Source organism: Pelodiscus sinensis, chromosome 9, assembly GCF_049634645.1.
Source record: "Pelodiscus sinensis isolate JC-2024 chromosome 9, ASM4963464v1, whole genome shotgun sequence".
Taxonomy (NCBI): domain Eukaryota; kingdom Metazoa; phylum Chordata; order Testudines; family Trionychidae; genus Pelodiscus; species Pelodiscus sinensis.
Window position 1 is genome coordinate 35,933,377 of NC_134719.1, and position 18,019 is coordinate 35,951,395.

At 41.9% G+C, this 18,019-nt stretch overlaps 1 protein-coding gene across 3 annotated transcripts in view; it reads left to right on the top strand.

Moving 5' to 3' along the window:
• Positions 1-18,019, top strand: part of SLC44A3 (solute carrier family 44 member 3) — a 94,404-nt gene that overhangs the window by 51,073 nt on the left and 25,312 nt on the right. The window contains exons 14-16 of one of the 3 annotated variants that reach the window (XR_012905961.1): positions 3,871-4,008; positions 4,842-5,078; positions 10,322-15,430. Coding sequence is in view for 2 of the 3 variants with exons in the window: in XM_075936568.1 (XP_075792683.1) it covers positions 3,871-4,008; positions 4,842-5,078; positions 10,322-10,462 (516 nt within the window). In the remaining variant the exon portion in view is untranslated. Of the gene's footprint in view, positions 1-3,870; positions 4,009-4,841; positions 5,079-10,321; positions 17,392-18,019 lie in introns of those variants that run through there. The other 2 variants (XM_075936568.1, XM_075936569.1) reach the window with 2 other exon arrangements.

Consider the following 18,019-nt stretch of genomic DNA (forward strand, 5'->3'; position numbering starts at 1 on the left):
GAATTCCAAAGTGTTGAATAAATGCTACTTCTGTTTCTGCTTTGTTTGCTAGTAGTATGACAAATCTTCATCTAGGTAGTATTCGCAACCCAATATAGCTGTCAAGTGCTGATTCCCTTTTGAAAGGTGGAAATAGTGTTCGTACAAAGAAAAGTGCACCATACACCTTTAATATTCAAGAGAAGAGACTGCCAATTACACAAATAGCGTCCAGAGTCTTGCTTTCATTGAAGTTAATGGTGAAACTCACATCCATTTCAGTGGAGCAGGATCAAGTCCATAGCTTTGTGCTTAGCATACTTGAAGACAAATAGTGTCGCAGAAAGTTAAATGAATCTACCAATGTTTATAAAGTGCATTGAGATCTTCAGATGGAACACATGCTATACCCACAATATTACTAATGATTCTCAGCAGATACTTGAGCTATTATTTTTATTCCCTGCATTCAGATTAAGATACTGGCAGGGGCAAAGAGCAGCTTGAGTAGAAATGAAACAGTCTAGTACTGAGTCTGTTTTTCTAACCTGCTTATTTAAGTAATACAAACAGGCAGATATCCATGCAAACATTCTACATAGTACTCTGTCCATTCTGCAGTCTTATGTATGTATTGCTCAGGGCAGTAGAAATCAGTCTTGATATTAATTATTTTTAAGATCCATTTGTTGCTCATAAATAATGTTCCAGTGAAAGAACATCATTGTTTGCATGTCTTCACTGTTCAGGAACTAAAATAATTTCCCTTGTCTCGTCATATAAAGTGAATATTCTGCTATTATATTCACACCAAAAGTCTTCATTTGCTTTTATGAATTCCCTTTAAAAATATTTTAAGGTTAAGTCATATCAGCTTATAGTCTAGCAGGCGTGGTGCCCAGATGCTTGTGATCAAGTTATGGAACATAATTGGGCATCACGGGAATATGTAAGGCAGATAGAAGCTATGCTAGGCAGTTCTATATTTCCTTTTGTAATAGGAAAAAGTAGCAAGTTAGACCAGAAATTCTGTACAATCTATATACTTCCTTCAATTAGGCTGAGAATTTTATTCATTCACGAGCAAAGCAGAAGGTAGTTTAATCCCTAAATAAACTGCGCAACCTACAAATTCCTTTTGCACAAAAACTCTTGCATACAGTTAGTCTTAGTGAGCATACTAAACTTAACTAATGTTTTTAATACCATATAATCTCTCTTATATAAAAGTTTTGCTAGAATAATGTTTTTCTGCTCTTTGTTGAGATACTAATTTAACTCCTCACTAATGATTTCTGTTATGTTATAAACTATTTTTAAAAGATGCTTGAAGATTCCTATTGAAATAGCTCATAAGTCTATCCTCCAGTCTCCCTTTAACAAAATTCCACCTGAAAACAATTAATATTAATCTTACAAAATTTTTGGTATCTACTTGAAAATTACTGAGTGCCTATAATTTCCACTGAAATCAACATCTTTTTTCACAACATAAAACCAAGTGATCTAGTTTTGACGCTCCCTGTCATTACAGGCAGTCCCCGGGTTACGTACAAGATAGGGACTGTAGGTTTGTTCTTAAGTTGAATCTGTATGTAAGTCGGAACGGGCATCCAGATTCAGCTGCTGCTGAAACTGATCAGTTTCAACAGCGGCTGAATCTGGACACCAGTTCTGACTTACATACAGATTCAACTTAAGAACCCCAGGCGTCCCCAAGTCAGCTGCTGCTGAAACTGATCAGCAGCTGATTCCAGGAAGCCCGGGGCAGAGCAACTCTGCCTCGGGCTTCCAGTAGTCAGCCGCTGGTCAGTTTCAGCAGCGGCTAACTGGGGGACGCCTGGGGCAGAGCAGCTCGGGTGCTGCTGGGTTGGTCCAGTAGCGCGGCCGCTCCTCGGCGCTACTGGACCAACCCAGCAGCACCCCCAGCTGCTCTGCCCCAGGCGTCCTGATTCAGCCACTGCTGAAACTGATCAGCAGTGGCTGAATCAGGACTCCTGGGGCAGAGCAGCTGGAGTGCTGCCGGGTTGGTCCAGTAGCGCCAAGGAGCGGTGCTGCGGAACCAACCAGCAGCGCCCCACCTGCTCTACCACAGGCCCCGGGCTTTGCTCCACGTCTCCCTGGTCTGCTGGGGGGGAGGGGGGCACTAGCTGCGTCCCCCCCCAGCAGACCAGGGAGACGCGGAGCAAAGCCGCGGAGGACCCGGGCCGGACCGCAGCGCTTCCAGATCAGCGCCGCGGGTCCGGCCCGGGTCCTCCGCGGCTTTGCTCAGCGTCTCCCTGGTCTGCAGACCAGGGAGACGCTGAGCAAAGCCGCGGAGGACCCGGCCAGACCCGCGGCGCTTCCAGCTGATCTGGAAGCGGCCACGGGTCCGGCCCCGGGTCCTCGGCGGCTTTGCTCCCCGTCTCCCTGGTCTGCTGGCTCCCCCAGCAGACCAGGGAGACGGGGAGCAGCTTTTCTCGCCCCGGAGGAGGCGGGCGGCGGGACCAGGTGTCCCGCCGCTCCAGTCCTCCGGGGAGAGAAAATCCCCGTTCGTAACTGCGGATCCGACATAAGTCAGATCCGCGTAACTCGGGGACTGCCTGTATTCTTTTGTCTTTCTGTGAAGCTTTTTTTTATGGTTATGGGTCCATGAAAATTCAAAGGCTCACTAGTAAGAAAAAGGGTCACACATAAAACTTATTTAATCATTAATTTTTTGTGTGCAAAGTTTAAAGTTTTAGTGTGCAAAGTGAGTGTTACTTTTTGTTTCATTGATACAGTTTATCAAATGCAACACTTTAGCTGGAATATACTTAGAAAAGGTCATCAGCCTGGCATATGTCCAGATACGAGTTACAATGAAACTTACATGTCATAGTAGTTAATCATTACCAAAGACTGGTTGTCACTTTCCAGCATTCCAAAAGAAATTGTAAAGAGGTAGTCTCTGAAATATAAGTTTTACTTTTGTCAATATTTACCCAGTGTAGAAGCGATGTGAAAAGTCAGTTTGAAATTAGAGGCACAGTTATACTTGCTCAAAGTTAAAATATAAGACTATGCAAAATAATCTATGTGTAAGCACAACATCAGCATTTCCAAAGATATTTTAAGGCACATGGCAGCCCACGGCCTGTTTGTTTGCAGCCCGCGGTGCAGCTTGGATTTATGTGGGGCTCAATGGGTGTGTCTAAACAACACCCCTCTGCCATCAGAGGGATGTAGATTAGGCACATTGCTTTTGCAAATGAAGCGGGGATTTAAATATAAAGGGATCATAAGGGATCAGCCAGAAAAGGCTTTCCTTGTTGACCGATCCCCGTCTAGACTGCCGCTTTTTGCCTGCAAAGTGCCGCGGTGGCAAAAAGCGGCGGCCATTTCTATTCAAATGAAGCATGGGATATTTAAATCCCTGCTTCATTTGCAATAGCGATGTGCCTAATCTACATCCCTCTCTCGGCAGAGGGGTGTAGTTTAGACACACACATCATGTGGCCTGCGAGTGGGAGCCAAAACAAAAAAGTTGTCAATATAATGGTCTTCTGTTGATATGTGTTTTAGTAGTTAAATTCCTGGACTGTCTTTACTCATTAAAAGTGTTGTCATATGGGTGGAAATCGAGTAAATATTGCATTTTATTAATATCAGCAGAACTGACTTGAATGGGGCCTGTGTGTTGTGTAGTCTTGCCTTAATTATTGTATTTATGCCTGTTAGTGTGAAAGAAGCTATTTGCATATATAGTTGCACACTTAAATTGCAGCCCTTGGCATTGTGTCATTGTGGCCCTCAGGGCTTCCAAAGCTGAGTAGCCCTGTTTTAAGGCTTTTCTTTTCCCATAGAAAATCCCATATTAAAAGATTCCGACCTTTTTTCCAGTCATATTACCTTTTCATTCTCTCATTTCAGCATGTATACACGACAACTGCCATAAATGGGACAAATTTTTGTACCTCGACAAAGGATGCTCTATCTATATTAGCAAAGAATTCTGCTAGTATAGCCTTCATTAATTTCTTTGGAGACTTCATCATTTTTCTAGGAAAGGTAAGAGACTATAATTTATAAAGTCCATGGATAAACTCCTAAATTACAGCCTCAGCGTCCATTCCTGGAATAATGAAGACAAAGATTAGAGACTGATTCTCTTTTCACATACATTAAGGAAATCAGGAGCATGACTCTGGTGCAGTCATGGGGCTACACTAATGTAAACTGGGCTTGGAAGGAGGAGAATCAGGTATTTCAGTTTTTTGTTGAAGGACATGATTGCTGCTTATATTCATTTTATTATTATCATTTGTATTATGGAAGCACCGAGAGGCTCATTGCACTAATAGCTGTACAAACTCATAGGGTACGTCTAGACTACATGCCTCTGTCACTCCTGGGATGAGGTTTACCTGGGTGGTCGACAGATACCTTTGATGTCGCCACCCGCGCGTCCAGACTATCGCGCTGAGCCGACAAACAGCTGATCAGCTGTTTGTCGGCTCAGCGCAGCAGCCATGTAAATTTAAATGAAGTGGCGATTATTTAAATCGCCACTTCATTTTACTATGTCTGGTAGCCTAATCTACATGCCTCTGACGACAGAGGCATGTCAGTGAATGCCCCTTAGAACTTAGTCTAATTTAAGACAAGATTTGACAAATAGGTATAACAAACATATGGAAGGGACGTGGATAGGAGGACAAGAATAACAATGATAGTAAATCTATGTAGCCACATGTTCCCTATGTGAGCAGCAAGATGGTTTCAAATTGATCTCAAGCCTTCTCCTATGAAATAAATTCTTTAAAACATCAGCCAGTAAAATATTTGATTTAGCTTTGGTGCATATTATAATATATTTGCTTCCTTTTTTCTCCTTTATACAGGTGTTTGTTGTATGTTTTACAGTTTTTGGAGGTTTAATGGCATTTAACTACCATCGTGAGTTCCATGTATGGGTAGTTCCTCTGTTGTTAGTTGCACTTTTTGCCTACCTCGTAGCCCACAGCTTTTTGTCGGTGTTTGAAGTGGTCATGGATGCCCTGTTTTTTTGTTTTGCTGTTGATATGGAAACAAATGATGGATCTCCAGAGAAGCCATACTTCATGGATCAACAATTGCTGGTAAACTCTTGTGACGGTAACATATATTGGCAGGCAGATAAATTCTGTAATATTTTTAATAACGTATTGATCAAGTGATGTCATAGTGCCTAAGATTCACTTCCCCGCCCTCTTCATCCCCTGCCTTGAAAAACTAACCTATAGTAAATGCCTCTCCAGCTCCTTAGAAGATGTGGACTAAAGGATACAAATTAAGTTAACACTTCCCACTAAACCACCTACTGCATCTGGTTCAGTCTTTTAGACCAAGCCTTTTTAGATAAAGACCATCTTTGTCTGTGTTGTGTTAAAAATATAATCAGGAAGGTCAAAATAGAATTTGAAGAACAGCTAGTCAAAGACTCAAAAAATAATAGCAATTTTTTTTAGTACATTAGAAACAGGAAGCTGGGGCACTGGAAAATCAAGGTGCTAAGGGAGCACTCAAGGATGATAAGGCCATTGAGGAGAAACTAAGTGAATTCTCTGCATCAGTTTTCATGGCTGAAGATGTGAGGGAGATCCTCAAATCTATCACCTAAAAAGAATGACTTGGGTTTGGGTAACTGTCCCAGAGATTTTAGAACAAATTGATAAACTTAAGAGTCACTAGAACCAGATGGAATTCACCCAAGAGTTCTGAAGGAACTCAGATGTGAAATTGCAGAACTACCAACTGTAGTTTGTAGCCGACCATTTAAATCAGTTTATATACCAAATGACTGGAGGATAGTTAATATACCCCAATTTTTAACAGGGCTTTAGGGATGATCTCAGTAACTACAAGCCATCGTGCCTGACTTGTGTACTGGGCAAACTGGTTGAAACTAGAGTAAAGAACAAAATTATCACACATAGATGGACATAACTTTTTGAAGAAAGAGTCAACATGGTTTTTGAAAAGGAAATCATGCCCCACCAATCTACCAGAATTATTTTAGGGGTCAACAAGCATGTGGACAAAGGGTACCTAGTGGATCTAATCATAGAACACTAGAACTGGAAGATACCTTGAGAGGTCACCAAGTCTAGTTACTGCCCTGATGGTAGGTCCCAGTACTGTCTAGATCATCTGCTCTTAAATATCTTCAGAGATGGAGATTCCACAACCTCCCTGGGCAACTTAGTCCAGTGTTTAGGAAAATCTTCCTGTCAGGGTGGTTAATGTCCAACCTAAACCTCCCTTGTTGCAGTTTAAGCCCATTGCTTCTTGTCCTATCCTCAGAGACTAAGGAGAACAATTTTTCTCCCTCCTCCTTGTGACACCCTGTTAAAGACCTGAAAACTGCTATCATGTCCCCTTTCAGTCTTCTCCTTTCCAAACTAAACAAGCCCAATTCTTTCAGTCTTCTTTCATAGGTAATGTTCTCTAGACCTTTAATCATTCTTGTTGCTCTTCTCTGGACCTTCTATAATTTTTCCATATCTTTTTTGAAATGTGGTGCCCAGAACTAGACACAATTCTCCAATTGAGGCCTAATCAGTGCAGAGCAGAGTGGAAGAATGACTTCTCGTGTCTTGCTCACAACACTCCTGTTAATGCATCCCAGAATCATATTTGCTTTTTTTGCAATAGCATCATACTGTTGACTTATATTTAGCATGTGGTCCACTATGGCCCCTAGACCCCTTTCTGTAGTAATCCTTCCTAGGCAGTCGCTTCCCATTCTGTATGTGTGAAACTGATTGTTGCTTCCTAAGTAGAGTATTTGCATTTGTCCTTATTAAACTTCTTCCTATTTGCCTCAGTCCAGTTTGTCCAGATCATTTTGAATTATGACCCTATCCTCCAAAGCAGTTTCAAACCCTCCCAGCTTTGTATCATCTACAAATTTACGAAGCAGAATCTTTATGCCAATATATAAATGATTGATGAAGATATTGAACAGAACCAGTCCCAAAACAGACCCCTGTGGAACCCAACTTATGTCCTTCCAGCACATTTATGAACTGTTAAGAACTACTCTCTGAGAACAGTTATCTAGCTAGTTATGCACCCATCTTATAGTAGGCCCATCTAAGTAGTACTTGCCTAGTTTATTGATAAGAAGATCATGTGAGACCATATCAAATACCTTACTAAAGTTTAGGTATATCGCATACACTGCTCAGATTTTCAGAAAGCCTTTAACAAAATCCCTCACCAAATGCTCTTAAACAGAATAAGATGTCATTGGAAAAAAAGGAAGGTTCTTGTATAGATTGGTAACCCAACTATACATATAAAATGTTGGGATTAGTATTAGCTGTTATCACTCAACAAAGAGATCCCGGAGTTATTGTGGATAGTTCTCTGAAAACATCCACTAAGGCTATGTCTAGACTGCAGAGTTTTTCTGGGATACCGTATCCCGGAAAAGCTGTGCCGTGTCCAGGGAATGCATCTGCTTTTTTGGAACAGTTTCCAAAAACGTGGTGCATTCTTTCGGCATTCCTTTATTCCTCTCGGTGAGAGGAATTAAGGGATGTTCCAGAAGAGTTTTTTCCCGAAATTTGGCCCCATGTAAGTGGGCCAAATTTTGGAAAAGCCTCTTCCGAAAAAATGGAAAAAGATAAGCAAATTGTAATCTGCAATTTGCTTATCTTTTTCTGATAAAACTCTGCAGTCTAGATGTAGCTTAAGTGTGCAGCAACAGTCCAAAGAGCAAACAGAATGTTTGTAATCATTAAGAAAGGGAAAGAGATTGAGACAGAAATTATCATATTTAATCTACATACATCCATAGTATGTCCACATCCTGAATTCTGATGTGTTCACCCATCTCTAAGACATATAGGAATTGCAAAAGTTTCAGAAAAGGGCAACAAAAATTATTAGGGACATGAAATGACTGCCATTAGTAGAGATTAATAAAACTGGGACTTTTCCATTTGAAAAAGACATGACTAAGTGAGGATATGATAGAGGTCTATAAAATCATGACTGGCATGGAGAAAGTAAAATGTTATTTACTCCTCGTCACACAAGAATTAAGGGGTCACCAAAAGAAATTAATAGTCAGCAAGTTCAAAAGAAATGGAATGATTTTTCACACAACAGTCAATCTGTGGAACTCCTTGCCAGAAGCTGTTGTAAAGACCAAGAGTATAACAGGGCTCAAAAAAGAACAAGATAAATTCCTGGAGGATCAATTCCTCAATGGCTATTAGCCAGGATGGAGTGGTAATGTCCCTACCCTCTGTTTGCCAGAAGCTGGGAATAAGCAAGAAGGAATTAATCACTTATTGATTACTTGTTATGTTCATGCTCTCTTGAGCACAGAAGACAGAAAACTTGACCTATGGTCTGACCCAGTATGGCCATTCTTATAGGCTGAATACATTATTGGTATTTAACAAATTAATTGGTGACCCAATATGCAGAGTCTCCTTCTACATCATGAAGTCCTAAAACTAGAAATGTAGATGTACTGTATCTTAACTTGTACCCAGAAATATTCCTTTTAGTTTTCAGCCATTGTTCAGATAGCTCTGAAGGTACTACAAGCCTCATCCATGCCTCGCAAATTTATCAGTCTTTCTCATGCATGCAAAATAGAATTTTTGTACCAAACTAGTGTCACAGCCTGTCAAACCCTTCAAATTTTCCATTTTGTTGTTTGTTACTTATATTATGGGAATTCCTGTGCCAGACTTCTGATGTTACATGGAGAATCATCAGAAGGATTATGAAGACAGCTTTAGTTTAAACAAATGTTCAGTAGTTAGTAAAGGTAGAGAGTACTTTAGTTATAAAGGCATGTGGAATGTTTAAATGTGCACATACCTTCTCTTTCATATCAAGAGGAAGGTTAAGAGACAGATGTTTTATGCTGCTTTCTGGCCAGGTCTGCATTTTTCCTTAAATGTCATATGACAAAGACAGTGTTGCTGGTCCATGAAAAGTAAATTCAGCAACCAGAAAAACCCGTACAATACAGATGCTCTGGATGGATTTCTTCAGGAAAAATGCTATGGTATCTGATTTGAAATAGTCATTGTTACATTCCTTGTAATGTTCACAGAATTAAGTTTTTTGTTTTTGTTTTTTGTTTTTTTTAAATACCCAAGTCCCTATAATGAATGTAACCATTTGGACAAAAGAAGATAGTGGTTTGGTTTTTAGCCCTGATTTAGGACAGCACTAAACTGCATGCTAAAAGCTATGCATGTGCTTAAGTTCTGCCATGAATAGTGTAACATTCCTGAGTGTGGAACTTTTGGAGTCTTGCCCTCCAAACTTTTCCTTTGTCAAATGAGAGTCTTTTCCTTCTGTCAGTCACATTTGTCTGAGTTCAGAACATGTCTATTTTTAATTTTTCCCTCAAGGAGGCAATTTATAGCCATTCCCTACCTACACTGCTCTGCACTGCTAACTACAGATTGCACCTCTAAAATCTGGGATTCTCTGGTCCGGCAACACCCGTGGTCTGGCACATGTTCCAGGATCAGAGTCTTAGTGTGCTGTATGGGGGATGAGGGCCTGAGAGCTGGTGTGTGGCTCAGTTGGGTTGTGGGGGGAGCCAAGAGCCAGCGTGCGGCTCATCTGGGCAGCGAGGGGGGGCAGGGAGTCTGTGCGCGGCTCAGCTGGGCTGAGGAGGGAGCCAAGAAGCCCATGTAATGGCGGGTGGCTGGTATCAGGGGACCTGAAATGACCTCCCCTGGTCCAGTAAAATCCCTCCTCCAGGACCAGTCAGATTCTGAAGGTGCTGGTCCAGGGAGGTCCAACTTGTAGTCCCTTTCCTAATCCTACTGCCAAACTCTCCAACTTTAGCTTTAGTGCCCTATGCAGCTTGCCATGTCCTTGTGGCTAGAGGGAAATGAAGCTTTCCGGTAAAGGAGGTTGTAGAGCATGGGTTCCCAAACTGGAGGGCATGAAGACATTGTAGGGGTGGTGCGAGGCGACCCAGACTCTTCTCCCCCCCCCATCAAGTTTTGCTGCCCCAGTCAGTTCTTTTTCCTCTCTCTCTCTGTCTGTCTCTCTTTTTCTCAAAGTTTTGCTGCTATTTTTTTGGGTGGGGAGGACATGAGGGTTTTTCAAAAATCAGAAAAGGGGCATGATGCCAAAAAGTTTGGGAACCACTGTTGTAGAGAGACATCCCACTGGACTTTGTAGAGTATGCACTATATGTGAGCTAATTTCCAGTGTCATCCACCTGGGAACCAGCTAGTTGAAGGGTTTAGAGCTCCATGCTAATTGTCCTCCTTTTCAGTGTTGCACCAGATTATTGAATTATATAAGTGTAAATTTTTGGATGACCTTGTCATTTATTTTTATTTTGTAGAGTTTTGTGAATCAAAGCACCAAGCTAACAGAGGGGAGAAAAAACAGAAACCCAAAGACCCCACCAAACAGTGAAGATGGTACAGAACTACAGCCTATGGTGAGACAGGAACAAAGACAAAGCAGTGAGGACATCAAATAACTTGTCTCCCAGCTGAACTACAAGAATGGCAATAGATTGTAAATATTATTTTCTACTTTGTGATTTCTTGCAGTAGCCAAATTGTTGAGACCCAGTTCTTTCATCACTTCAAACTAATTATTGCTACTGACACCAGAAGCACATGAATGGCTAGCAGTGAACTGTGCTGGAATAAAGCAGGCAGAGCTGGCTTTTGTGCCAGCCACCCTTCCCACACCCAGCACAGAAAGGATGAAGAGGTGCAGATGAGGAATATGGGCAGGGTTCCACACAGCCACATTGACCTTCCATTGGCATAAAGGCTCAGAAGTCCTTAAGTGTAAGTTAGTGTAGTGCTAGGTGGTTCTAACTCCCACTGGAACGGGTATAGATTTCCTGCTGTCATGCACTGCGCAGTGCTCAGATGCAGCAGAGAATCTGGTACTTGTTTTTAAGTGGACATGTTGTTTGATTGTGCTTTCCACTGTTTTAAAAATGATGAGGTGAAAGAAAAGAGAAGCCCCTTCAAGATGCGGTTTCAGATTTGGAAGAAGAGTAAGGGTGTCTTTACAGCACAATAGTGATAGAAATGTAGCCGTGTTAGTTACAGTACAATTAACTTAAGTTATAATTTCAGTGTTAGCCTTCTACTCCCATCCCCACACACAAATCTCTAGCTTGACTTAGGCCATGTCTACAATACATAGTTTTGACAGCATAAGGCAGCTTACATCAACCTAACTATCTAGTCGTGCACACTACAGTATTCCTCCTGCCGCTTTAACTCGCCTGCTACACGACATAATAAAACCGCCTTGATGAGAAAACCCCCTTGATGAGAGCCACAGAGTATAGGGCAGCATAGAGCAACAAAGTATCAGTATCAGCAACACAGTATTGCTGCATCACTTATGGTCATTGGTTCCCAATCAGTGGCCTGTGCTCCCTGGGGTCCACGAGAGCTGCAGAGGGTCTGAGGAAGATTTTTAAAAGTAAGGATCAGGCCTAGTGCAGTGGGCCTAATCCTTACTTGTCTTATCCTTCCCACCATGCCCCGGGCACACAGATGGGGAGTGGGGAATGCAGCAGCAGCTGTGAATGCCAGGATGTAGCTTGCTTTTGAACCCATTCTCAGGAAGCTAAGGGAGTGTGGAGAAAGTGCTTGCAGGCCATGCATGCCTTTCATACCAGGCTGGTGTGAGAGGCATGGATGGGATGCAAGCACTTTCCCCTCACTCCCTTAGCATCTTGGTAATGGGATCAAAAGCAAGCCACAACCTGGAGCGCACAGCTGCTACCTATTTGCTCCTCTTTCCCCGCCCTCCCCCCGTGCTCCCGAATTTCTGCCCTTGCCCCCACCCTCCTGAAATTCCACCCTTGAGGAGCTGGCAGTTCCAGAGCTCCCTTTGGCACAAGAGCCTCCTGGCTCTGTGGCTGGACAGGAGATGGAAAGGACAGGAACTGAGGAAGCAATATAGGCAAACAGCAGCCAATGGGACCTGAGTAGCTCCATGCCCTACAGTCTGCACGTTTCTCAGCCTACGCTGAAGCTGAGAAGCTGCAACTATCCTCTGGAGTCAGCTTATGAACTGGTCAGTCATTTCTTACATTTTTTTTCTCTTTTTGGAATACGTCACCCTGTTCTAACCATTAAAAAACTGTTAGAGTGGCAGGAAGCCACTAGCCATTTGGACTAGCAAAAGTGGATCGGGGGGAAGGGGAGGGCCTGTGAAATTCTGCTCAAAAAGGTTGACGTAAGCCAGTGGCATATAAGTGAATGCTGATGACCTGTGAGAGCCTGAGGAATTTCTGAACTTGTTCTTCCTTTTTGCTCAGGGTGGAGAGCTCCCATAGAAACTGCTCAGCTGAGCATGCCCACTTCAGGCAGCAGCCTGCCTTGAGTACCCAGGAGGTGGTGGATCTCTTGAATCTGTAGGGGAGACAAGGCTGTGCAGGTACAGTCAGTTAACAACCACAGAAACTTGCTTGGGACATGGAGAAGGGCTACAATAGTGTCATATAGCAGCGCTATGTAAAACTCAGCTGCAGCAGGTATAGGAGAAGGGAAGGGAGGTAACTAGTCACCTTTTGGTGTGGACCCACAGATGTGCCATTTCTACCAGGAGGTGGCAGGGGTCAGCGTGTTGGTGAATAGCTTCCTCGCACCCTCCCATTGATCTCCTCTTACAGCTTTGTGTTCATAATGCACAGCCAAGTGCTGAAGAACAGTGCAGGATCCATGCATTCTGACAAAGATGACAAACTTGCAGGTTGTCAGTGCAGCTGAGAAGCAGCTGGAAGCCTAGTATAATGCCCATGGAATGATGGGATGAGAAACCTGCACCATGTGATGCTGACCCTGTTCCCATGAATCATTGCAAACCCTTTCCAAAAAAGTCCTGAAGCCAGTTGCACAATGGCATAGCTACCCACACTGCTCTCTGTGTCTATGCAAGTGCTGCTATTGTGGATGCACTCTGCCAACACAAGGAGCATAGTGTGGACATGCAGCAGCGCTTTAATTGCAGCGGTGGCTGTACAGTCACGGAATGTAAGTTGTCTCAACTTTGTAGTGTAGACAAAGGTTGGTTTATGCTCAAGACTTTTTGGGTAGGAGAGGGATGGTATAGTTTGAGACTGGAGTGATGCTGAAGCTCAAGCTAGTAATGCTGTGGGGCTGTAACAGTTGATGTTACAAGTCATTAGCAGCTAATCCAATCATTTTGTTATCCTAATTACTTTGTAACTCCCTGGTTTCAGTTTTAGAATGCACTAACTTGATGTAATTGTTGCTGTGAAAACAAGCTCTCAGAGAAAAATGTGGCCAGTTGAATGTGGAGCTAAGACAATTTATGTCAGCTGAGGATCTGAATCATTGTCTTCAGAACTCAGCATGGCTGCCTCCATAGAACAAAATATACTTCTCAATACAACCAAGGCTGGCCGATAAATATTCTGCAGCAGCCATTCCATGTCCTGTTAAATGGTGTCATGCACAAAAATCGATATTGTCACCTCTTTTTGACCCGAGTGGCTAATCAAAGGTAGGGAACTGTTCCAAGCAGGAGTACAAATTGGTGGTAATCAGGTGCAGTTTTGGTTATTTATAACAAGTGTACAAACTCCTGTCTTTCTGAACACTAAGCCACATCTTCACGCTGTGGAAGATCACTGCTACCACAATCAATCTTCCCGAGTTCGATTTAGGAGTCTAGTTAAGACTAAGCAGTCCCAGTTGGCTCTTACTACATTTAAAATGCAGAGCCACACGCCACCCCTAGGAGCTAACCCACTGTGGCTCTGCAGTTTAAATGTAGTTTAAAGAGCTGGGCTGCTGCTGCATGCCTGGCTCCTACTACATTTAAACTGCAGAGCTGCAGCTGGGATAGGTAGCACTTTGCCCCCCCATCAACTAATCGAGTAGTCGATGGAAATTCCTAAGCTCTTAGGTTAGAATTCATGGTTTCAGTTTATTATTCTGATTATGAATGACTGTGCTAGGTGTCTTCATTACTTGTACTCTTAATGAACTGAGTTAGAAATTTATTGAAAAGCAGAATACAAAACAGGGTTCTTTGTATTCTTACTTTCCCCACTAAAGAAAATCCTGGATGCAAAGGTACAACAAGAGTGCCTCATTTACTTTGTTGGAAGAGTACATTTTACATACATTTTTATGAAGATGGCAGGACCTGTTAGATATGTAACCCTGGTTTGTACCTTTTGTGCTCAAGAGATAATTAGGTATTTAATTATTGTTTAATTTTTTATATATGGATTTTTCCAGCATATCTGATTTTATTAAAAATGTAAAAGTATTTCACATGTTTTATAAAAGTTGAATTAATAAACAAATCTCTTGTAAGATTTATGGTGCTGCTTGAAAACAGGTGAGAGTCCACAAGTGCTATCCTTTTGCTTTCGGACCCTCTTGATAAATCTCTTCACATGACCAGCAGTAATTCGGTATGGACCCAAAATATGACCAGCCAGTAATTCCTGGGTCAGCAGTTGCACAGAACTAAAAAAAAATTATTTTGGATCATTCCCATTTGAGCTATTTAATATCCCTTTATAACCACTTAATTCAGGAGCAACATTGAAACCCTTGGAAGGAAATTATGACCAGTTTCTTTCAGACAAGATAATGTCTATGAGGTATGTGAAGTTTGAGGTATGTGAAGTTGAGGTTGTTTTTTTGTTTGTTTGGGGAGGGATTTTTGGTACATGCGGTCTTGGTGAGGAATGGTTTTAAATAGAGAAAAAAATTATGAACAGATGTTTTATCCTCTCTACATGGCAGATGTAAGATAAAATCTCTAGATGTACAAAGGTTTCTAAATAAAAATGAACATTTTGTATGTGACAGAAAGCAGGGAAAATCAGTTGGATGCTTGATGTTGATCTAAGATCATAGGATGAAATGTCCTAAAGAAGCAGATATGATTGAAGAGAATTTGATGAGGAAGTTGCACTGGCATGAAGGAAATTACCTAATGGTGAGAGAGTAAATAAAGAGATGACAAAGGATGGATACCTAAGATTTATAGAGGGGGAAGGAGCCTCCAGAAGAGATGATAAAATTAACAAAAGTTTAATAATAAAAAATCCTAGAAGAGCATTTTTTATTTATGCACAATTGAAGTTCATTCAGCTCTGGGGTTGGGTTTAGATCCTGCATGTCATACATTTTCATAAGGTCAAAATTGTTCTGTTCTGAGAGATACATGGATCCATTTTTCCACCTTTTTGGAGGAAATTGGAAAATATTTCAAAAGATTGGGATATTATAGTGAGTTTTCTGAATTCACCTAACTCTAGAACTGATGGTTGATTTTTAGTAAGTGCTGCACAATCTTTTTTTTTTCCAGAGCTGTTTTAATTTCCTGTTTTGAAGGCAGGATTGCATGGGAGAACATAGGATGTCTCGAGCAGAGATATACAGGCAGTACAGATAGTTTCAGTCTAGGAGATGAGATATTTCTGCAGGTAAGTGAAATTTCCTTTCTTTGCTGCCCTAAAAAAAACCTTCATCGGTTGAGGACAGTTTGTTTAGTAACTAAGCAAATTTCAGAGGCAGCAAAAGCAATCGTGGACAATTTTCTTATCTTGTAAAGTTAGACCATTCCATTGAGATCTATGGATCCTCCCTGCCGCAGGAAAAGTAGGCTTAGACAATCTGTGTCAGCATTCTCTTATTTCTACCTTTTCAGCCAGACATTAACTCTCTATATGTCTGGGGATCTATGCAGTGGAGGGGAACAGATAGCAGGTGGGATCCTTCCCAAAGACTATATATAAGGGATTTCTGAGCGCCACTGGCAGTGAAAGCCCTAATACTACTAGTGGCGTGGCCAGAGGCACAGGTCCTCTATGAAGATGGACTTAATTTCCTGATTGTCTCAGAACTGAGGATTTGGGAGGCAGTTCCTGCAGTCTTTCATGTGGACAGCAAGCCCAGCCTGAAAATCCATGCACTGGGCAGAAAATTCCACAAGGGAAACATTATGGGGACTACTTGCCCTTTTGCTCCCTAGTGTGGTTCTTCCAATGGGACAAGGCAGCATCCAGAGAATTTAGTACAGTAGAACCTCAGTTATGAGCACCTTGGGAATGAAAGTAGTTTCTGACACTGACTTGTTCATAACACTGAACAAAACTTCATGGTGGTTCTGTCAGAAGTTTACAGCTGAACATTGATTTAATACAACTTTAAAACTTTACTAGCCTGAAGAAAAATACTGCTGCTTAGTTTGAGTTTACATTTAACCTACTACTCTAGGAATACAAAAGGGTAACTGGCAGCCTAGCCAGGTGTGAGTTGCTCCAGCCCAGCACGCCCCTGCTCTGTAGCGCAGTGGGCCCAGCCCAGCCTCTCCAGCTGCCGTGCGGTGGGGCTGCTCTGGCTGGGCTCACCACCGTGCACTGCGGGCAGAGGGCTACGCCATGGTAAACTGGTTAAAAAAGCATTTAATTGGTTAACTTTTTAAAAGGTAGTTAACAGTCTGACTCAGTACTATATTTTATTTGCTTTTTGTATGTCTGTTGCTGCCTGGTTGCACACTTCTGGTTCCAAATGATGTGTGGGACTGATTGGTCAATTTGTAACTCTGGTGTCCATAACTCTTAGGTTCCACTATACCAAGGAAATGACCCAAGTGGAATATAGCTTAACCAGACACTGGAAGCTTCTCCAGTCATATGTACATCTCAGTTCAGCAGAAGTAGATGAAACTATGGTGGTACTTTGTGAGGGAGTCCTAAATGTAGTTGTTTTACTTCTCTTTTGGCTTCCAAAAGTGAATTCCTACTGGGTGAGAGCCTGCACCTACAAACAGCTGTTCTACCCAGTTGGCAGTGACAGAGGTAAATCTGGTAGCCTATCTTTGATATCATTGATTCATTTGTATTCTGTCTTTGCCTCTTCCTTTAAGCATCCACCCTACCTTTAGATCAGGGATGGGCACAGTTCATCAGAGTTAGTCCCCAGAGGGGCACTTGGTTTACCTGAGCATCTGCAGGTACGGCCACTCACAGCGTCTGATGGCCAGGAATGGGAACTACAGCCAATGGGTGCTGTGAGCAGCCATGCCTGAGGATGCTACGGTAAACAAAATGCCTGGTGGTCCACCAGGGGCTAATCCTGATGAACCATGTCTGGCCCTTGGACCACTATTAGCCCACTCCTGCCTTAAACAGTTTCAGGACAACTTGTAGGGCTAGTCCTCTGACCTAATGTCCTCATTGTTAGATCAGCAGCCTTTGAGCCAAGTAGAGGATGGCATATAATATACTCCAGAGTCCTTCCTGATTAAACAACCACACATTTCACACAGTCATCTTGAAAATAGTCCTTCACTGAAAATTTAGTGATCATATAGATATTAGCAACCCACAGGATCTCTATTTGTTGAATGTTTTTTCTTTCATGTGACAGCACATTATGTATAGTCTGTTGCTGAAAAGACTCTGAAATACCAATAGGGAAGCTTAAAAAATAATTTATACAACTTTATTTTATAAGACGTTTTAAAATAGGAATAAACATAGGATCTCTAACAGAAATATAGTTTAGAATGATAAATCTAAAGCAATGCAGGGACCTAATGCCAAAGAAAAGTAGACTTGATATTGAAGTACAGTATCTTCTAGAGTTGTTTGCAGTGGTGTTATAATCGTATTCATCACAGGATATATATAGAGAAAGGTGAGGTAGTATTTTACTGGGCCAACTTCTAGTTGGTACAAGCTTTGGAGCAACACAGAAGTGGTCTTCAGGTCTTAGTCAGAATTTAAAGAAGAGCTTGATGTAGCTTGAAAGCTTGCATCTTCCATCAACAGAAGCCAGTCCAATAAAAGATACCATTTTACTGGCCTTGTGCATATTCCTATTTTTAAAAATGGAGAGCTCTGACTCCTCCTACAGTTACCAGATTTCTGATGTCTTGTGATTTCCTGTAAGTATACACAGCCATTCACTATTTTACATAACAGCATCTCCTTTCTTCGACAGTCCTAGATTTTCAGTTTGTCTTAGGTGTATAGTTCTATAAATTTGTATTGTATTACCATTAGAGG